The 23,123-nt window shown below is 35.3% G+C and overlaps 1 protein-coding gene across 2 annotated transcripts in view; it reads left to right on the top strand.

The window, feature by feature from the left end:
- The window catches only part of ITGA1 (integrin subunit alpha 1), a 165,284-nt gene that overhangs the window by 132,930 nt on the left and 9,231 nt on the right, over positions 1 to 23,123 (top strand). For both annotated transcript variants that reach the window (XM_032337429.1, XM_032337430.1), the window contains exons 19-28: positions 1,830 to 2,039; positions 3,815 to 3,895; positions 9,003 to 9,079; positions 11,713 to 11,802; positions 13,156 to 13,258; positions 16,508 to 16,621; positions 19,126 to 19,230; positions 19,393 to 19,497; positions 20,698 to 20,790; positions 22,907 to 23,023. In XM_032337429.1, coding sequence (XP_032193320.1) covers positions 1,830 to 2,039; positions 3,815 to 3,895; positions 9,003 to 9,079; positions 11,713 to 11,802; positions 13,156 to 13,258; positions 16,508 to 16,621; positions 19,126 to 19,230; positions 19,393 to 19,497; positions 20,698 to 20,790; positions 22,907 to 23,023 — 1,095 coding nt within the window. The remainder of the gene's footprint in view (positions 1 to 1,829; positions 2,040 to 3,814; positions 3,896 to 9,002; positions 9,080 to 11,712; positions 11,803 to 13,155; positions 13,259 to 16,507; positions 16,622 to 19,125; positions 19,231 to 19,392; positions 19,498 to 20,697; positions 20,791 to 22,906; positions 23,024 to 23,123) is intronic.

The raw sequence follows: 23,123 nt of genomic DNA, 5'->3' as shown, positions 1-23,123 counted from the left end.
CTTCGGCTTCCTATTGTTGGAGGAACTTACAAATAGCACCTATTTTTATCTCCCCTAAATTTGGGACCAATTGAAAGAAGAACATGGATTAGTCTACAGGAATTCCCTTTATTACTAATAAACACCGGGTTCGAGTATGGCTTAGGCATATTGGGTGTCCCCCTGCTGAACAAGGCTTAGACCACAGATAACCAAGTGCATTCATCAGCAGTGCTCCTCAATCTCAGGCCTCTTTCAAGGGGGCCCACCTCATAAAACTTGCAGAATGGAAATAGAGAGCAAGCATGTATGGCTCCCATGGGCACAAGAGCAGAAGAGGTGGGAAGAGCTGTACTCACCCCGCTCCTGCTTCCAAATCCACAGAGTCCATTGTCTTGCCCCTGAGAAAGAGTGAGCGAGCAAGAAGATGGGGAGGCACCAGTGGAGGAAACATTCGGGGTGGGGAATTCGTTTTCTCTACACCCGTATCTTTCACTTTCACTTTCTTCCTTTCAAGAATAGTGATTGGGTGTCTTATGTGTACCAAGCTTCAGAGTTTACAGTCTAACCTAGGAAACAGGTCTTACTGGATTAAAGCATGTGGTGTGGAGGAGAATTTAATTGTTTGATGGGAACTTCCGCCTCAGCAGACAGAAGTTGTGACACTTAAGTGGAGACCTGAAGCCTAGGAGGATTTTCCATCCTATTCATAGGAGTGGAGGGAACAGTGTTTTATGCACAGAAACGTGTGTAAAAGGTCTGAGGGATAAAGGAACTGCACTAAACTCTCTAATGTGGCTGAAGCTGAAGAGCGAGGTGGGAAGGTGACGTGGGATAGGGAGGGAGGCATAGGAAGGAACCAGGTTGTTCTGGGCTTCATGCTACTGCACAGATTATCTTGAAGCAATGGGATGCTGTTGGTAGTTTTGATTGTTTCAGTGATAGCACTGGATTTATATCTTTTTAAGGATTACTCCACCTGCAACGTGGAGAGTGATTGGAGGAACCGTGGTTGGAGCAAGAGTGGGTGCAGGAGACCACTTAGGAATCTGTTGCATTCGTTCGGGGAAAAATAAGGATGGCTAGACTAGAGGTGATGGTGGCAATGAGAGTTGGGGGATGCTTAGAAGAGAGGTAGAATGGAGGGCTCTTAGTGAAGGTTTAGACAAGAGGGTGGGGCTTAATGGGAAGACCAGTCAAGGAAACTCTAGCTATGTGGTTTGACCATTTGTTACCTCTGAGCCCTATTGCATTTCTAAGGTTTTTATTTTTTTCAATAGAAAATCTCATAACGGGAGTTGAGTGTTGAAGTGTTCTCTCATAGATTTAGATCTTAGAGTACTTGACTTGAATTTTTTTTTAAGATTTTATTTATTTATTTATTTGACAGAAAGAGAGATCACAAGTAGGCAGAGAGGCAGGCAGAGAGAGAGGGGGAAGCAGGCTCCCCGCCAAGGAGAGAGCCTGACGCAGAGCTCAATCCCAGGACCCCAAGATCATGACCCGAGCCGAAGGCAGAGGCTCTAACCCACTGAGCCATCCTGGTGCCCCTTGACTTGATTTTTTTGAAACTATTCTACTCTGGCAGACTAAAGCCAGCAAAAAACATGTGTGAAAACTGTGCGTTCTCTAAGGGACTGAAAGAATTTATATTCAGAAGTTTATTCTTTTTCCCTATAAATTATAGGAATAAACTTAAAATTCCTCATGATTTCTGCAGCGGAGTCTGTTCTTTTTATGAGTTGCTTAACTTAGTTTGGCAATGTGTCACTTCACCAAGCAGGTTAATAAGTAATTTTCAATCATGCTTAACTAAATGTTGAAAAACGCTTTCCTGTGACCATTTTCAGATTCCTTTCGCCAAAGACTGTGGAAACAAGGATAAATGTATCTCGGACCTCGCCCTGAAAGTATCCACCACAGAAAAGGACCTGCTTATTGTCAGGTCTCATAACGATAAGTTCAATGTTAGTCTCACAGTCAAAAATAAAAAGGACAGTGCCTATAACACCAGAACCATAGTGCACTATTCTCCAAATCTAATTTTTTCAGGAATTGAGGTAAACTTTTAGTTTTATATTTGTTTATTCTTGTAATAATCATTTATTGAGCCGACTTTTCCTGCTACTGAACTAATTGTTTTTATTGGGTTTAGAAGAATAGAGAGCATTTTGGACAAATTATTAGTACTCACTAATGGTGAAAGTATGAAACTTTTTTTAAAGTTTTTTTTTTTTGATGAATGTCTTTAGAGATCTATGACTTTTCTTAGGTTCAGTATGAGGATAGGATCACTGATGTATCAAAATCATACATTTTATAGAGGCATTACATAGCTGAAATTGAGACAAACTCAAAGAAAAATATAAACATGACAGAGTCAAGACAGTTGAACAGAGGTGCAGAGAAAGGAATGTATGTATGGAACAAAAAAATATTTACATGAAGAAAAATCAAGGTACCACTTCTCATTTTCTATGTAAAATCCTTACATTGGAAAGAGAGATGTTAAATTACAACATGTCATTGTCATAACAATTTTTTTTCATCTTGGCAATAACAGACAGCTGCATAAGATGCTATATCAGCAATAATTAGTACTTCCACGTTTGAATTTTGCTTTTAATTCTGATCTCTGAATGAATCCCCCTTATTTACAATTCTGTCTATATGTATATGAATTAGTAATATGTATGATTCACATTAAAAACCATACTCTTATTAATACAATATTAGAACTCTATTGTCCAGTTTCTGTAAATTCAGACTTTCACTGATATTACTCTCTATTTATTAGGATACCACTTAAGGACATGATGACTAACAGAGGCTTAAAAAATGACCTCCATTACTACCACATATTTTAGATTCAGTAAAGAATGCTAATTGTAAATCCAGATGTGCAAAATGATGCTAGAAAAATGTTACCACTGAATTTTTCTCTGGAATGTGGACTATATTAAAAATCATTGCCAGTGTCCTCTTCAACTAACTTCATGGCTTTGGAAGAGAGGGGGGACTATAAAAATAAACAACGTGTCTCCCCTACTTCTATTAACAGTAAAAACAGTAATAATAATGACAGCCTTTTCCTGAGTCATATTATGTTCCAGGCACTGTTCTAAGCATTCCATTTACTCAATTCTCATTAAGTAGTTAGGTATTTTTGTACTACAGAGATTCTAAGATAAACCCTTTTGGTTACATTTTAACTTTGCTGTAACTGCATTTTACAGTCGATATATTTACTTACCTGGCAGCATTTCCCCTCCTCTTATTCATACACAAAATACTGGCAAGTCTCCTACTATTCAGTGGCATTTACAGTTAGATGAAATTGAGTATGACTGACCTCACTTAACAGAAAATCAGGCTCAGAGAAGTGAGCCTTTCTCCTTGACAAGGAAAAAGCTAATAGTGATGGAGTCAGAATTGAACTCCTGGTGGTCTCAGGTCTGAACCTGTGCTCTTACCACTGAGTGAAACTCTTCTCACGACAGACACTCACTGTGGGCTTCCACGTGGCAGTCTGATATGTGTGGATTATTTCATCCATCCTATGTGGCGCATGCTGTTAATACGTCCATTGTGCAGTGGGACACCTAGACAAGATATGTGATGTGCTTTGCCTTACAGTCTCCCTCAAGTAATGTTTTCAGATTTCCCATGGTTGGTGAGACAGGTGATCCCATAATGCTGTGACTTTCCCAACTAAACTGAGAGACAAATCTCAGTAAGGCAGAGTCCAAGGCACAGCTGGGAAAAATCTGGAAAAACCAAGCCCAAGCATTTCACCTGTGTGTCTGTTCTAATTCTGCTTACTTTTTCTTCCAAGGCTATCCAAAAAGACAGTTGTGAATCCAATCATAATCTCACATGTAAGGTTGGCTATCCTTTCCTGAGAAGAGGAGAAGAGGTAAGCAGATTATAAAACATACATATGGCAACCGGATATGGAAAATACCGTGCTCAAAGTTAAATGTATAAATCCCTCTAATGGTATTTTAGGATGATGCAGATGAAGAAGGTTGAGTTCAAGATTTTGAGACATTGGAATCAAGAACCAATTAGTGCATGAGTCAAACTCAAGCGCTAAGACAAAATTTAAAATTATACTTGATATTTTATCCAATAGTAGTGGGCTTTTCTGGCCTGTAGGCAAAACAAATCTTTCAATTTTTTAGAATCTTTTAGAACTTTAGAATAGAAACTCTTTAGTATAGAAACTCTTTTTTTCATTTCTCTCTCTCTTTTAAATAATATCCTCATTGATATATAATTCACATACCATAAAATTCACTTATTTAAACTGTACCGTTAAGTGAGCTTTTGTATATTCACCAAATGGTGAATTCTGCAGCCATCACCACAATCAATCTTAGAACATTTTTGTATCCCCAAAAGAAACTCTGTACACATTACCAGTTACTTCTCTTTTTTCTCCTCCAGTCCCTCCCCCAACCTCAGGCAACCACTAATCTACTTTCTTTCTTTCTTTATGGGTCTACCTATTCCGGACATATCATATAAATGGAATCATACAATCTGTGATCTTTTATAGCTGACTTTTTTCATTTACCATAATGTTTTCAAGGTCCATCCATGTATCAGCAGTTCCTTTTTATTTCCAAATACAATTCCATTTTGTGGATGTAACGTATTTTATTTATTCATCTATCATTTGTGTTGTTTTTGCTTTTTGGCTACTATGCGTAATACTACGAATATCCGAATATCTGTGTGCAGGTTTTAGTATGGGGATGTTTTCCATTCTCTTAGGGTGGAATTCCTTGGTTAGGTGATAACTATGTGCAACATTTTAGGAAACTGCAAAACTGTTTTCCAAAGTGACTGCCCCATCTTCCATTCCTACCATCAATATATGTCTTTCTTCACATTGTTATTGCCCGTGATTTTGATTTGTGTTTCCTTAATAGCTAGTGATGTTGAACATCCTTTCATGTGCTTACTGACCATGTGTATATCTTCTTTGGAGAAATGTCTATTCAGATCCTTTACTATTTTTTAATTGGGATGTCTTTTTTTTATTATTGAGTTGTGAGAGTTCTTCATATATTCTGCTTTCAAGTCACTTATCAAATAAATGATTTGTAAATATTTTCTCCCGTTGTCTTTTCACTTTCTTTTTTTCAAAGATTTTATTTATTTATTTGACACAGAGAGAGAGCACAAGCAGGGGGGGCAGCAGGCAGAGGTGGGGAGAGAGGCAAGCTCCCTTCTGAGCAAAGAGCCCAATGTGGGGCTCTATCCTGAGACCCTGGGATCATGACCTGAGCCGAAGGCAGATGCTTAACCAACTGTCCACCCAAGCCCTTGTCTTTTCACTTTCTTGATGATGCCCTTTGAAACACAAAGATGTTTACTTTGATGAAGTCTAACTAATCTATTTATCCTTTTGTCCCTCATGCTTTGCTAACCCAAGATCACAAAGATCTACTCCTGTGTTTCCTTCCAAGAGCTGTATAGTTTTAGCTGTTACATTTGGGTCTCTATTCATTTTGATGAACTTTTGTGTATTGTGTAAGAAGGAGAGAGTCCAACTTCATTCTTTGCATGTGGATATCCAGTTGCCCCACACCATCTGTTGAAAATGTCATTCATTCTTCCATTGAATTGTTGTGGCTCTTTTATTGAAAGTGACTTGACCATAAACATATGGGTTTATTTCTTGATTCTTAAGTGTATTCCATTGATCTAGATGTCTGTCTTTATGTCAGGACACTGTTTTAATTACTGAACTCTTTTGCAATCTTTGCAATCTGAAAATGTAAGTCTTTCAGCTATGTTTCCCTTTTCAAAGTTGTTCAGCTCTTCCAGGCCCCCTGTATTTTCATCTTCACTTTAGGGTCAGCTCGTCATTTTCTGCGAAGAAGGCCAGCTGGAAGTTTGATAGGGAGTACACTGAATCTGCAGATTAGTTTGGGGAGTATTACCATCTTCAAGATATTAAGTCTTTGATCCGTGACTATGGGATGTCTTCCTATTTATTTAGATCTTCTTTAATTACTTTCAAAAATGTTTTATATTCTTCAGAATACAAGTTTTACACATCCTTTGTTAAATGTATTCCTAAGCATTTATTCTTTTTTAATGCTATTTTATTTTTTTTATTTATTTTTATTTTTTTTAAAGAGAGAGAAAGTGGTAGAGATGGGCAGATGGAAAGGGAGGGAGAGAATCTTAGACAGACTCCACACTCAGCACAGAGCCCAGCATGGTGCTTGATCTCATGGCCCTGAGATCATAATCTGAGCTGAAATCAAGAGGCAGATGCTTAAACCACTGAGCCACCTAGGCACCCCCTTTAATGCTATTTTAGATGAAATTCTTTTCTTAAATTTATTTTCAGATTGTTTATTCCTCATGTATAGAAATACAAATGATTTTTTAATATTGATCTTTTGTCTTGAAACCTTGCTGAAATTATTAGTTCTAATAGTTTTTAGAGGATTCCTAGGATATTCTATATATAAGATCATGTCATCTGCAAATAGAGGCATCCTTCCCAAGCCAGTACCTTTTATTTCTTTTTCTTGCCTACATACCCTGGCTAAAACCTACAGTAGTAGTTGAACAGAAGTGAGAGAGTGCTTTCATGTCTTTTTGAAAACAATATTTGTTTCCATGAAAAACAGAATAGTTATCACCTTGAATGATAAACAACATATTTGCATATATTTTCATTGAAGGTTACTTTTCAGTATATTTGCTCCTCCATTCATATTGAGTTAATGAGGGAAATATTGAATCAAAGTGATGAGATAAGAAGATATTTTACTTACTTGACTTAGTCTTTAAAAAAAAGATAGAAATACCATCCCAATTTCAACTTCTTCACATTATAACATTTTTTAATATAAAACTTCAAAATAGATCTTTGTCACCTTTATCACATATCCTAAAAAGATGACAAACACTGAGTTAGACATCTGGAAATGACAGAGTCATATCTATAATGAAGTCTTTTAGCTCCTCTTTTTGCAAATGAGAATTCAGAGAGGTCTTTTCCCTTCACACAGATGGCATAGCTACTAAGGACTGAAAAAACTGCTAATGACAGTAATTATCACTGAATTCAATAAACCATTTTAACTATAAAAATAACTAGGTGTACCACTTTACTTTAGGAACCTCATTATTGAGCCCATTTCTTGACTATCTCAAATGAAATTTATTGTGAAATTATGTTTCTTCCCTAAAAATCTATAAAACATATATCCTATTTGAAAAAATATACCCATGATTCCTCTATTTTGACATAGAAATAGTGAATTTCAACTCATTTCTACTTCTTCCTCTGACCACTATAATTAACCATGGAACTATCTCCATTTCTTTAAGAATAATAATAGAGCCTGTGTTACATTTCAGCATTTAGAGATATTAATTACAATCTTAATTACTTTTCGATCACTTTTTCTTTCTTTAACAATTCCTTGCTGCTTAGAGTAAAAGCTTAAATCAAAGCATCTCATGCCATCAATATAGAGATGGGAAGATAATTTGCAAGGGATTTTTGCATGGGCTTTACAGTTAAGATATACTTTGACTCCAAGATCTAAATTTATGGTTTAAACATTTCAGGATCATGTCAATAGAGAATAGGCACCTTCCTCAACCCTACTTCTCTGCTAGTATCTTCCCAAAGTCTGAAGACTCATCAGAAATGCCAAGTCTTAAATGTTCAGGCCAGTCAGGGGTCTAATGAAGGCAGGAAAAAAGGAGCTCACTGAGAGGCAATTTGGCAATTGGACCCTTTGTGAAGTATTATAGTTCAAACCCACCCAGTAATCTCCTATTAGAATTATGATTATTATTTCAATGCAAGAAGCATACTGCAGATATGCAGATTCTTAAGAAAAGATTTTTTTTTAGTGTAACCCAAAATATATGTGGAAAGAAAATACAAAAGAAAACTCCACACATAATACAGTACAACCATGCAAATCTCATGACACGTGAATTCTAATCCTCCCTTCTGTGAATGGGCCTAAATTGATTAAGAGAGTTTTCAATATCAAACTCTGCCCTGTCTGGCACTTAATCACAAAAGTAAAATTTTAAAAGTCTCTATTAATTATGCACTTTGAGCCATCTTTTTGGCTGGCCAAATTCCAAAACACTCTAGTTAGCGCAAACCAAGATTAGTTTTCAGAATAAGAAATAGCTTAATAAAGATTATCGTGAGGGTTCTTGGACTAGAACTTTGCTGAGGACCCGTGTCTTCAAATAAGTAATCCAGTTTCTGACCTGTCTGTCAGTGTTTATGAAGAGTCCTAATTATATAGTTTTTATGCTCAGGCATCGTTTTTAAAAATAAGTTAACCTGTACCAGAATGTTGGTATAACAAAAATGTTTTCCTTAAGTATTATTTTTTAGGTATTAGTTTTTCTTAGGTATTAGGTGTTAGTTTTTCTTAGGTATTATTTTAACTATGCAATTTGTAAGCAAAACTTACTACATTATTGTTATTATTATAGTTTATTATAAATAAGTCTTTTATTTTTTCATTTTGTTTTTATTCCTTAAAAGCCCAAAACTTTTTTGTACTATTCAAATTAATGGACCCACATAGTTTTCCCCTATTTTATAATGAACATATATAGATGGTAGAAGTTTACATATTAAAGTTTAACTATGACTATTTCATAATTACATTGCTTATGGTTGTGATCTGGTAGAAAATGGTAATGTAATACATAGAATATACCTTCATGGTAATAGTTGATGTAGTATAAATTATTTTTATTAATGTGATTTGAATAAAGTGTTTAAATTCATATTAATATACAAAGCATATTTCATACTTGCATCCAAAAGTACATGTATATCTTGTTCTGTTTTTGAGATGTGATTAGGTTTTATTTTCTTAGGTAATATTTCTTAAATAACTTTGCAGTTTCAGTCTAGGAAATATCATTAATGTAATTAAATATTTTGATCAATGTAAACATTTTACTACTTTATCTGTTACTAGACTAAACATATTTTTATTTCATAGGTTACTTTCAAAGTATTATTTCAGTTTAACACATCTTATCTCATGGAAAATGTGATCATTCACTTAAGTGCAACAAGGTTGGTTGATATGTGTGCATGAGTGTATGTGTATGTAAATGTATAAGTATGTAATTTCATTATTTAGAATATTTTGCTTTATAGACTCACTAGAACTTCTTACAGCTTTTATGAGAGACCAGTAAAAGTAAAAGGAGTGAACCCCCTTACTTCACAAAAACATCCATATGATTAACTTAAATAAGAAATTTAGAATTAATGCCAATATTAATGCACCTACCAATATTAAACCATTGATTCTATGAGCTGTAAAACATGTTGTAATCACATATTACTTATATCTATCAAATTGCATTTAAATTTATTTAAAAATTTTTACAGGATTGCTATTTTAACTTGTACTGGCAGCCCATCAAGTTCAACTGGATCATTAAATGGATTTAAAGTTTTATGATGCCCTTTTGTAGTTTAATACATTTTATCCAAATCAGTCAGATCTTCTGAAAGATATCACCCAATACCCATATAACAAATAACAAATAACAAAAGGCTAATAAGGAAACTAAAATAGTGTCTTAGCTTTCTTCTAAGTATAATCACTCACGGGACCAAAAGCTCCTTGAGATAAAATTCTATCTTTTGTTGCTTTATTCCCCAGTATCTAGCATGGTGCCTCACATCCAATAATTGCTGAGTAAATATAGAATGAATGAATAAATGAGAAAATAAATTATTGGGTAAATGAATTCTGTATGCTCAATTTAATCCAGCTCAACAAATATTTATTTGACATCTACTACAGACAAGATACTGAATTTGTCACTATAGGGAATATAAAAATTAATAAGGATTTAAACTTCATGGAGTAAACATTAAATAGGAGGCAAAGACTAATATATAAATTATTATAATATAGGGTACAACAAGGAAAATTCATTAGAGAAATAAAAACTGTGTATCAGAGACATAATAGAGGTTAAGTTATATCCACTTGACAATGAGACCCCAAGAAACCTTTATCAAGGAGAAGGACCTTAAAGGTTGGGTAGCAAAGCATAGGTTAGTAAATGGAATTAAGTAGAGCATTTTAGGAAAAGTATACAGCTTGAGCAAAAACTCAATAGTGAACCACTAGACCTACTGAGGGAATATCAGGTAATCCATTTTAGCTCAAATATAGAGAATACAAAAAGGAGTAACAGAAGATAAACAGGGAGTGTGCATCCCACCATGTTATGGTGAGTATTGAATGTAAGAATGGGGCATGTTTACTTAACTAAGCAAACCAGAAGGATCCAGAAAAGTTCTTGAGGGGTGAAGTTTATATACAGAGCTAGCTGTTTCTTAGGAAGACTAATCTGGCCACAGTAGGGAACAGGTAGGAGAAGATGGGACCAGTCATAGCAAAAGCCCTGTCCCACAAATACCTATAACCCAAAGTAGGGTGCTGCTTTTGCTCTACTCTAGCTCACACCAAGCCACTTAGCACACTTGGGTATGGCAAAGCCATTGAGAGGTCCTCATTGTCCATTCTGCGAGACCAAATGCTAGGTGCTTGGTCACTTGGTGGAGAGGGTATGTGTGATAAAAATAATGAAAGCTAGTATTTTTTATTTCCTACATCTAGGCACAATGTTGAGCACTTTACATGTACTATAATCATCATTTATTTATCACTTATGATAAATCCCCATTTTATAGATGAAGAAACCAAGGCAAAGAGAAATTAAATAACAATACCATGCATGCTGGCCCCAGAGCCAGTGTTGGTAACTGTTATACCCCTCACTGTGTTTTTTTTTAATGCATGGGAGTATGAGATATGCATATGCATGTGTAAATATGCATGCCTTTACCTAATGTATAATTGAAATGACAACTTAAGGGAATAAATCTTGAACAAATAACATAAGCATCAAATAATAAGCATGGAAGGACTATTAAAACAAGAAGACGAAAGATTTTATATTGACTTTCCACCATGTAAACCTAGTCATGTCTCTTTGTGAGGTCCTCATCGGTGAGGAATAAATAAGAACCACTTTGTGAGAAGAATAAATGAAACAAGATGGGATTGGGAGGGAGACAAACCATAAGTGACTCTTAATCTTACAAAACAAACTGAGGGTTGCTGGGGGGAGGGGGGGTTGGGAGAAGGGGGGTGGGGTTATGGACATTGGGGAGGGTATATGCTTTGGTGAGTGCTGTGGAGTGTGTAAACCTGGCGATTCACAGACCTGTACCCCTGGGGATAAAAATATATGTTTATAAAAATTAAAAAAAAAAAAGAATCACTTTGTGATCTCTGTTAAAAACACAAATTCCTAGGTCCCACCTCAAACCTACCTACTAAATCTGTATTTCAAGGAGCAAAGCCTAGTAATCTGTGTATTTAATGACTGAGCCGGAGTTACTTATCCATAATCTTCATAGAAGTTTGAGAAATCATTCTGGTTTTCAACCCTAGCTACAATTCAGAATCAACTTGGGAAATTTAATAATACCCATTTGTGACCTCCCTCCCCACCCTGACTGAACAACAACAACAACAAAACAAAAACGCAAAAACAAGAATTCTATTCTTTTATGCTTTTGTTTAGTTGCCAAGATAAGCTTGCGCTTCAAATGCTCAGAAATGTCTCTAAATAGTTCGTAGTTTCATGATTTGTCTAAACATGCTATGTATTTCCTAGTGACAGCGAAGAACCTCCTGAAGCCCTTTCTGATAATGAAGTAAACATTTCTATCCCAGTAAAATATGAAGTTGGACTTCAGTTTTACAGGTAGGAGGAAACTGCATTTTTACGTTGATGCTTTTCTACAAACCCAGTGGTTCTCAAAGTGTGGTCCCTGGCCAAGGGCATCAGGAGCACCTGGGAACTTAGGCAAATTCTTGGCCCCACCCCCAATCTACTGAATCTGATTCAGTACTCTGGGGCCCAGAAATCTGTGTTAAACAAGCCCTCTGGAAAATTTTCATGTCCTCTAAAGTCCCAGCATGCTAAATAATCTTATATGTGAGGTGCTAATGATCCTGGATGGCATTAGCAGTCCACTCTAAACTCATTACCAGTCCAGTCTAAACTCTGAAGACCTAGAAGATGTAATTTACAAATGCTAGTGTTCTTGGAGGTCACCAGCATACTTCTTAGCCCTAATTTCTCGTTGTGAGGGATCTGATCAGCCTGGCCATTCTGGACACACTAGATTAAATCTTTCTTATTGATGAGGGCTGTTTACTTCTTGCATAATTCATAAATTATGCTTTCCCCTAAGAACTTTCAATCTATCCAAACACAAATCATATTGGCAATGTTTCCCACTACAAATTCCCTTGCTTAAGCAAGACTCCAAGCTTTTGCTAAAAAAAAAAAAAAATGTTCAATGTATATAAAAAGTATAAGAATCAGAGGCAAGTTTAGTCTAAAAGTCTTATTTTTTTACTTTATTTTCTATGGCACTTTGCTTTTTCTGATAACAACAAAAATGAGAGGATCATAGGGTTTATATACAAATAGATTTTGTATATATTATTTAGCCTCTGAATTCTATTTGCTGTTTTCTATCTGCTGTTATCCACTTCTCTTGGTACAATGATTTTTTCCAAGAATTTTTCATTTTATTAAAATTTTGGCAAACACCTATAATATTTTTATTATACTTCATTCCACCAAGTTCATCCAAAGAACATGGAAAAGAATGAATTTTTAAATTTAGCAGTAAATATAGGCCTTTAATATGAAAAGCTTAACAATTTTTTAAATCTATTTAAAATTCAGCACTACTAAAAATATTGTTTTAGCCTCATTATTCACAAAATATAAACGATGTTAGTGAATTAATAGAAACTTTCACTTGGTAACAATGAAACTTTTATTTTAAAGTTGTATATATTTTCACATTTTAAGGCCAAATTGGCCTCAGTGACTTACTGAACTAAATTATATAGTCTTTCTCATTCTTACCCTCCTCAAAGAAGTAATTGTAGGTTTCAGGGTAAAAGAATTTACCTCTTACTTGAAATCTCTACGGGTACTTTCTGTGGGATTACCTGGTATAAAGAAAGAAAAAGAGTGAGGTCAAATAAAAGTTAAACTTCATTGTGTTTTGTTTTTCTTCTCCCAATTAATTCTAAGCTCTGCAAGTGAATACCATATTTCAATTGCGGCCAATGAGACTGTTCCTGAAGTTATTAATTCTACTGAGGACATTGGAGATGAAATTAATATCTTCTACTTGGTAAGAATCTACCTCTAAATTAGTATTGTCAAGGAGTAATTTATAAGCTTATAAATTAAATGAAAGTATTAACAGACACATAGAAACATGTTGATTCAACAGTTAATCTCTGTATTCCAGAATTTTTTTATAATTTCACTATTTTGAAGTACTTTTATTCGAAGAATTATTTATAATTATATTTTGAAGCAATTTTAAAAACTAAGGCACAGATTTCCTCCTAACACATGCTTCGGTTGACTTCCTAGAAAAAATAAATTTATAAAACCAAAGAGACACTATCTATAAACCTATAGTTTATTTACATTATTTTTTCAGTATGAGTGAGAAATGCACTTAAAAAAATAATTATGACTATTTCAGAAATTGATTACTTCAGATATCTTGTTAATATTTTACTTAACAAATAAATACATATCTCTTTCTCCTCACTGCTGCCTTCCATAGGTATCATACTATAACTTATGTTCCTCCTACCAAATCCTTAAGTGATGTTTTCTATTACAACAATTATTTTTATCTTTAAATTCCTCATAATGAATTTTTCCTAACCATTATAACAAGCAATTATGGAGCTGAACCAGACTTTAATTTTAGGTAATGCCTACTTACAAACACAGACTAGAGTTAATATTACTCAAGTAAAAGAGGGTCCAATTCAAATGATGGATTTAAATATGTATTCAGAAGTATGAAATAATACAACATTATTATCTGTGAAAATGGTCTCAGTCTCTTTGGGAATTGCCCACAGTGGAAAAGGAAGTTCTCTTACAAGTAAAATAAATGTATCCTCTCAAGATTCATTCTATTGTTTTTATCTGTGCTCTTTGCTAAAATTTCTATGACAAGATTTTGGCGGAAATTAGCATGAATGACAATCACCTTATTACTCAGATTATTTTTTGAAATTTTGGCTGCCAAGCTCTTCTAGCCCTATTTGCTTTTCCTAGATTAAAGAATTCAACAAAAACACAAGGAAGGAACAAAGGGAGGAAGGGAGGGAGGGAGGAATGAATTTTGAATATTACAGATCTTCGTATGGTTTACTAGGGTCCAAACTGGAAACAGGTACTCTTAAGCTATTATAAATAATGCTGATATAAATAACATTGTTAAGGATATCCCTGACCATAATTTTTTTATCTCATTATTTTGCTGGGATAAAACTTAAAGCTGGAGTAATGGAATTGAAAAAAGAATATATGGGAACATTTTCTTAGGTGAGAGCCGTGAATGAATTTACTACTAGAAATGTACCATAGAAAATTATTGGTGATACAAAGATTTATTCTCAGAGATACTCTTTTTTAAATTTTATTGGTTTATTTATTTGTTTGTTTGTTTGTTTACTTATTTGTAAGTAATCTCTACACCCAACATGGGGCTCAAACACACAACCCCAGGATCAAGAGTCACATCTTTCCCGACTGAACCAGCCAGGCACCCCTGGAAAATACTGTTACCAGTGTCATTTATAGCAGTTTAAAAATTGAAACCTGGGAACAATATAAAAGTTTAACCACATAAAATTGCTTAAATAAATTATCAGATAGTTATTCAAGGGAGAGACAGCTAAAGAGGACATATTTTAGATTAAAAAAAAAAAACTTAATTCGCTATTTACTAGCTCTGTGACCTTGAAAGTTCTTTGTTCCCAATTTAACCTTGTCTTCTTATAGGTTAAATAGGGATATTAAGAGAATCTACCCCATACTGTTGTTAACAGGGTTAAAGGCACTAATGCAAATAAGAGAATTAGCATAGTGTCTGGAATATAAGTGAATATTGAACATAAACAAATATTGATATCAAAAAGAAAACAAAAAAATATTGATATCATGGTTATTATTAAGCAGCTAATGAAAGTCATATTCTCAAAGAATCTCTAAGTTTATTAGAAAAGACCATGACAATACATTTTATAAATGGGGTGCCAAATCTTGTATTTTATATGATACAAATTTTATAATGTTTACATATATGCCAATGATAGGTAAATTGTACACTAAAGTGTTACCAGTGTAGGAGAATTGTAGAAAACTTCCCATTTATTTTCAATATTTTCATTGTTTCTGTAAATAACATTGTTTTTAATCAGAAGAAAATAAAAGTTAATTGCAGATTACATGATTTTTCTTTTTATTACTTACCAGAAAGCAGATGGAATTAGAGTGGGAGACCATGGCAGGCAAGTTTAAGGCCTATTACAATAAGAAGGGACAAGAGTCAAGGAGCATGCTTAAGAGGCCCGGCACAGCTGGTCAGGAATTCCTAGAATTCCAAGATTAAGGGATGCATTTTGTTTTTGGCAACCACAGGGAATTGTTTCAGATCTGTGTAACTCCCAGTCCAGAAGGCTCAGTTGGATAGATCCTTTGGATTTTCTGGCATCTAGATTAAGGAACTCCCTACTCACCTAGGAATTCAGCCTAGGGAAGGTGTAAAGAAGGTGTAGGTCCTGAAAATTATGCTTGAGTGGAAGAAGGGAGGCCCATAGCACCTGGTTGCTCCAATTCAACCTGTGAGGACTTTTGAATAGTAAATTCAACTTCCTGATGAATTTCATCCTGCCTGGCTTTCCTTCCCTATGTGCTACACTCACCACTGGTGGCATGATGTGATATTCAGTGGGAATGGTAGTTTAGTAGATAAAAACATATAGGCAGTGAGAGAAGAATCAATGTGACTCTCATCCATCTGGATTATCAGTCATTATTGACACAGTAGCCCTAGCTGGAGATAGGATAGTGAAAGGAAGCAGATGGCTATCTGGTTTGCCTGTGCAGTGGTGGCAGATGCCATGTGGCTGGGCTGAGAAATGATTTGTGGGCCTAAGGGGTTACAGCAGACTGGTTGAGGCAAACAAAATAGGCTCACGTGTGCTGAGTGGGTCGAGTAAATGTTCTCCTTCCTTCCCACCTCCAAAAGACTAGTGGATCCAAAAAGACGATGAACATGAAGAAATTTAATTCTGACTTTTCTTAATCCCAGTCCTATTTTGGGACTGGGAAGATGAAGGACCAATATACATTATCGCTGATACATACGGCACTATGAAGCATCCCTATTTTATTCTTGTTTAATCATGCCAGCTCTCTGTCCAGTGCCATAAGCTGCCTGCATTCACTTTCAGATTCAAAATATTATACAACTTAAATCAGTTAAGGAACAAATGTCCTACCTAAGGCAGAAAGGGTGCTGTTGGAAGAGGAAGAGAGGATTAATTTTTATTTTTTTTTCCCGTAGATTAGAAAGAGTGGACATTTTCCAATGCCAGAACTTAAGCTGTCGGTTTCATTTCCCAACTTGACATCAGATGGTTATCCTATGCTATACCCAAGTGGATGGTCGTCTTCTAATGTAAGCCATGTGTGCCTTGGAATGACATCGTAATTATTATCTTCTTCAATTTGTATTTAAAGCCTTTTGTTTTGCATGCCACTTGTGATAAAGAGCTTTACCAAAGTGACCTGGAGAAGAATTTAGAAAATTTTAAATAATAATAATAACTTCCACTGGCTACTTAGTAGATGCATTAGTTTCCTACAACTGCTGTGGTAACAAGTTAACCCAGGTGGGTGGCTAGAAACAACAGAAATTTATTCTTACTCAGTGCTGGAGACCAGCGTCTGCGATCAAGTTGCCAACAATGTTTGGTCCCCCTAGAGGCTCACAGGGATGCCTCTCTCCTAGCTTCTGGGGGCTGCTGTCACCCCTTGCATGCCTGAGCTTGTGGGAGCATAACTGCAGTCTCTGCCTCTGTCTTCACGTGCCCATCTTCCTTGAGTTTCTGTGTCTTTGCCTCTTCGGTCTCTTACAGCACACTCATCAGTGAATTTAGAGCCCATCCTAAATGGAAGGACCTCATCTGGAGATCCTTTTTTTTTTTTTTTTTAAAGATTTTATTTATTTATTTGACAGAGAGAGATCACAAGCAGGCAGAAAGGCAGGCAGAGAGAGAGGAAGGGAAGCAGGCTCTCTGTCGAGCAGAGAGCCCGATGCGGGACCCGATCCCAGGACCCTGAGATCATGACCTGAGCCGAAGGCAGCGGCTTAAACCACTGAGCCACCCAGGCGCCCCTCATCTGGAGATCCTTAATTACAACTGCAATAAACCTGTTTCTTTCTTTCTTCCTTTCTTTCTTTCTTTCTTTCTTTCTTTCTTTCTTTCTTTTGTTAAGATTTTGTTTATTTATCTGAGAGGGAGGGAGAGAGAGAATGAGCACAGGAGCAGGCACAGGGTCAGAGGGAGAACCAGACTACCTGTAGGCAGGGAGCCCCAAGCTGGGCTCGATCCCAGGACCTGGAGATCATGACCTAAGCTGAAGGCAGAAGCTTAGCCAACTGAGTCACCCAGGTGCCTCCAAATGACCCTTTTTCCAAATAAGGTCATGTTCCCAGATTCCAAGTGCTAGGACTTGGGCATGTCTTTTTGGAATACTACTCAATCCACTGGAGTGGATTTTAGGTAACTACTTGTTTATTTGTGCCTTAACATGTTTGTTAGAGCTTTAATATTTTTGAGGTCATCAAGCATCTCAAAAAAGAGACTTCCTAAATGCTCCTAAGCAATTTAACAGCTGCACGTAAAACAGTAAAGCACTTTTTTACTCACTTATCCCAAGTAATAGCGGTATCGCACCCATTTTGTACCTATAGCTTTGAATAAGTCAATGTAGTAAATTGTGTTGGTTCAGTCTCTAAGACATAGAAAATCACAATGAATGTTAAAGCAATGCATGCGTATTATCAGCATTTGACAATCTGTCTTCACTTCAGAGACTTATTTTTACTTAAAATACTCTCAGAAATAAAGAAGTAAAAACAGTGATAGTTGGATTATGATCTTCAAATGTTTCCCTAAAAACAAGAAAAATTAAATCTCCACCATTTCTGGGATGCCTGGGTGGCTCAGTCGGTTAAGCCGCTGCCTTCGGCTCAGGTCATGATCCCAGGGTGCTGGGATCCAGCCCCGCATTGGGTCCCTTGCTCAACAGGGAGCCTGCTTCTCTCTCCACCTCTGCCTGCCACTCTGCCTTTTTGTGCACTTGAGTGCGCTCTCTCTCTCTCTCTCTGACAAATAAATAAATAAAAGTTTTTAAAAATCTCTACCATTTCTCTCTAATCCAAAAAAGCAAGTTAGTGAGGATGTAGAAAGACTAAAATTGTACTTTTCCTATTACTTATGAACTTTAACCTTATTATCTTTTATCAAGGCTGTAGAGAGTTTTGATGAACAAAATGTTTATTAGAGTTAAGTCTAGAAAAACAATCTAAGAACTAGCTGTCTTATAAACATGGCATCTCAACATTTATAGGGCTGCTGACTTACATCTTCTTCCCACATAGACCAAGTATCTTACCCTTGGTGTTTAGAGACTCCTGAAATATTATTGGATGAATACACAAATACAGATGAAAGCTCATCTCTTTTTTTGTTTGTTTCACAAACCATCGTATGAGCCATCATATTGAATAACAAATGCCAACGCTTTTGTTTCCCACCATAGTTTTAATTTCTTTTCTCTCTCTGTATTATGGGAATTTACAACTAAAATTTGATGAAAACAATAAATTAATGAGCATGTTACACAGTAGTAAGTTCCACTAGCACCCTTCCTTTTTGATAACAATCTCCCTGATATCTATTACAATTCAAAAGTAGCATGCTAACAGTCATTATTACCTGGGAGTCGGTGAATATGGCTACTACAGAATAGCTTCTTCTATATTGCACACTCCTGAAGATGGATCTTTCATCTATGACAATGGCTGTCTCTCAGATCCTTCACATTATTATACCAGGTCACTTTTCCCTCGGACATCTGGCATTGTCTGATAAAAGAAATATTTTCACTTCTTAGAATGCGAACTGCAGACCCAGTAGCCTTCAGGACCCTCTTGGCGTCAACTCTGGGAAGAAAACAATTATATCCAAACCTGAAGTTCTCAAAAGAGGCACAATTCCGGTAAATACAGATAACCAAGACAAGTACTAGTTTTATCTCATGCCTTTTAAGTGAATAAATTCAATATCAGCCTAAAAATAGCTACCTTGTAGAATATCTTCATATGGTATCTTTTTGTCAAATGACAAAGGTACTAATATGTACCTCTGATTGTTTAAACAGGACTGCAGTACGTGTAAATTTGCTACCATTACATGTAATTTGATTCCTTCTGACATGACCCAAGTGAATGTTTCACTTATCGTATGGAAACCAACTTTTATAAAAGTAAGTGATTGCATTGCTCTCTGCAATTATTGAATTATTGAATTATGTTAACCAGTGTGTTTGTTCATTACTTAGTATATACCAAGTACAGTGCTTCTGTAGAAAGAACTGGAAGTGTAAAAATATGTGGTTCAAACCTGGCTCTATTTAACCAACCAAATGAGTCTCATTTTCCTTGTTTATTCGTAACTAAGTTATCTCCAAGGTGCCCTTCCAGATATATACTTTTGTTTTCAGTCTCTTTTACAATTTTTTTTTTGTACCTCTAGAAATGAACACCTATACTGTATCAAAGTTTGCATTTATCTTAACACAATAGAACCCAGTTAAGGGACAAAGAATTAAAGAGAGACAGCGCTTGACTCCTTGACACCATTAACAACAAATAGAGCTAGCACATATTGTTGATCTATTGTATTAGATCAGATTTTACATATATATACATATATATGTACACACATTTATGTATACTATATATATATACAATTTATACTATATATACACACATTTATATATACTATATAATACATAATTTATATATAAGATATATGCACACACATTTATATATACTACATATACACACTTATATATACTACATATACTATATATATATAAAATAGAAGGATATTTTTTAACTTCTAATAGTCATATCTGTCTGACAACAAGCTACTTTGAAACTTAATCCATTTGTATTTTGTATGGTTTCTTTCTCTCATAGAAGTGTTTGGTTAATTATATGAAATTCCCATTTTTAGGATTTGATCATAACCTAAGTTGCAATTTTCATAAGTTAAAAATATTAAGTTGCAATTTTTGTAAGTCACAAACTTGGATATTGGCAATTTTGTGTTTCATCCTACACAAGCTCCTATATAAACTTCATTACCAGAGTGTAGCTATTTCATATCTAGCTGTATGAAAGGGGGCAGGGTTTGAGGTTTGTTTTTACTAAGGATAAATCTGAAGAAAATGATTTTGAAAATTGTTGCATTCTATAACAAGGACCTAAGTGACAATTTGAGTGGAGAGAAGAGGGACAGGTCGTCGCTTGAAACAACCTGTTCATTTGGATGTTAATAAAACCAGTGTTTTTAAACCTCTCAGGAAAATCTCCATTTTAAAAATTGCACTGCTCAAACATGACTAGCTCTTACTCTGATTAGCATAATATATTGAATATAAATTCTGTTTGCTTTTCAGACACGTTTTTCTAGCTTAAATCTTACTGTAAGGGCAGACCTTCAGAGTGAAAATACATCACTGATTTTAAGTACTGGCAATCAAAAAAGAGAGGTAAGAGCAACTCTAAGTTTTGAAAACATTATACATATCACTCTGAATTTTGTGACATAATGATTTATAATTGCTTATAGAACCTAAAGCGGTGACTAGCTAGTCACTAAGTAACAGACATTTTTGCTTCAAATTGTACTTAATTAACTTCAAGTGTGATTTCAGTCCTCTTTGTAAGAAGCTGGGAAAAACCATGATATTTACAATTAACATGCCATGTTTGACTTTACTGCTTGTAACTATCACAATACATTGGTGTTTTTACTTTCACCTTGATAACAAAAGATGCATTCGTAATTTTCCTCCTTAAAAACTGACATTATAAAATGCAGTTGATATCTGAAGAGCAGACTTGAAAAACACTTTATAGAAAGTGACTCTACACTTCAGAAATAAATGTAAATTTTGAAAGGTTTTCTTCATGTAGTCATTGGGAAGTCAGAAGCAAAAATGAAATGTTATTCCCTCGTACAAATTCACACTTCAGTCCTTGGGAAAAACAAAATGGTTTGAGGTTTTCTCTCTCCTGCTTCATTATAAAATAAAGCCAGAATACTTGTTACTGATGTGGATATGTAAACATTTCTCCTCTTTTCATGGGGGAGTTTAAATATCCCACCCATGTGGATAGTATGAGTCATTTAATTTTATTTGGAAGCTATCTGACATTCAGATATTGTTTAAAATTTTTCTTATTTCAAATTAATACTTATCTCAAGTAGTTCCAATGTCAATGACCCCTGGTAAAAGAATATAAGCATATATTTACTTACATTATAAAGAATACTGATAAATGCAAAGTTGTTCCACATGCAGAGAAGCCAAAATTTTACCAGTAAACACCACCCCCAAAATGAGTATGAATAATATTGTAAAAGAGTACTTTTGATTCCTAGATATGTTTCATTGAAATTTTATAATTAGCTCTATTTCCCCTAAATGTTAGTTTAAAACTCCCCTCGGAACTATCATTCAACATTTTATCCTAAAAGAAAATTATACCTACATTGTTAAAATTACTAAAAGTGATCACTTTGTCATTGTGTGATCTTTGAGAAGTCCCTGATCCCATTCAGATTTCAGCTTCTGCATCTGTCAGTTCAGGGAATTGTTTTAGACATATTTAAAACCTGTCCTAAAAGATCTTATTCTGTATATATGTACACGCGTGCCAGCTCTGCGTTCCCAAAGCATCAGCAGTGACCCACACGGAGCCATCTGAATAGTTTGTATCAGTATCCAATATATGTAAATATCTCCCCATTCCCTTTTTTACCTCCAGTCTTCCCTCTAGCGTTAGGAATTGAGATGGTCCCTGTGACAAGCCAACATAGTAACTTGAACTGTTACTCATCGTGAGATCTACCCTGAATTAGTCTTTTTTCTTAGAAACCTAGGGATAAGACCCAGGGCAGACAAGTCTCACCATGGTTTGGGGGACACATGGAGCAGCTGCATTAACCTAACTAACAGCTTTTTACCTCAAAGTTCTCCTTCAGTTAAGACCTAATGTATAGATTGAAGATCAGTCGACTGGCAGAGACAATGCCGTCTAATAAAAAGCACATAGGGCTGCATATATGTGCAGAAATTTATGTTACCTGTACACTTGATATTTGTACATTTTACTGTAGGAAATTTTTATATAAATTTGTAGACAAAAAATAAAGCACATGAAAACTAGAATTAGAAGAAGACCTGCTCAGGTTTTTTTTATGTCAGCAACCTGTGGGTAACAGTCCAGCCTAAACCTTTACGGTCATGATAATGCACTAAAGTCCATCAATAAATCTTCAAAATATATAATACTTTGGGTTCTCAGTGAGTTAAGTGCACCTCTACTCCCAAGCACTCTGATTCATAGACAGTTTGCTCTTTATGTATGCATTTCTAAAGCATATGATTATACATATTTGGGGTAATAACAAATTTGACATGCTTAGAGATTTTGAATAGATGAAGAGCGTTTATAAATGTAAACTCAAGGTTTTCTCTGTAGGTAGTAATCAGATTAAGTACATTGTTTGGTAGAAAATTATAGCCTGCAAGAACTCAATGTACCAGGACATATAATAGGTGTTTATCAACGTTAACAGTCTTTTTAAATAAATTTCAGTTCGGTATTCAAATATCCAAAGATGGACTGCCGGGCAGGGTGCCGTTATGGGTCATCCTGTTGAGTGCTTTTGCTGGACTATTGCTATTAATGCTGCTCATATTAGCCCTGTGGAAGGTAAGCACCAGAGTTCCTTTGACTTTCTATTTCAACTATCAACAGCAAATTGGTGAAATAAATTATCATTTATCCATGCTGTGTAATATTGAGATGATAA

This window comes from Mustela erminea, chromosome 3, assembly GCF_009829155.1.
Source record: "Mustela erminea isolate mMusErm1 chromosome 3, mMusErm1.Pri, whole genome shotgun sequence".
NCBI lineage: Eukaryota > Metazoa > Chordata > Mammalia > Carnivora > Mustelidae > Mustela > Mustela erminea.
Note: the sequence above shows the minus strand (reverse complement) of the source record. Positions and strands in the feature narration are given on the sequence as shown.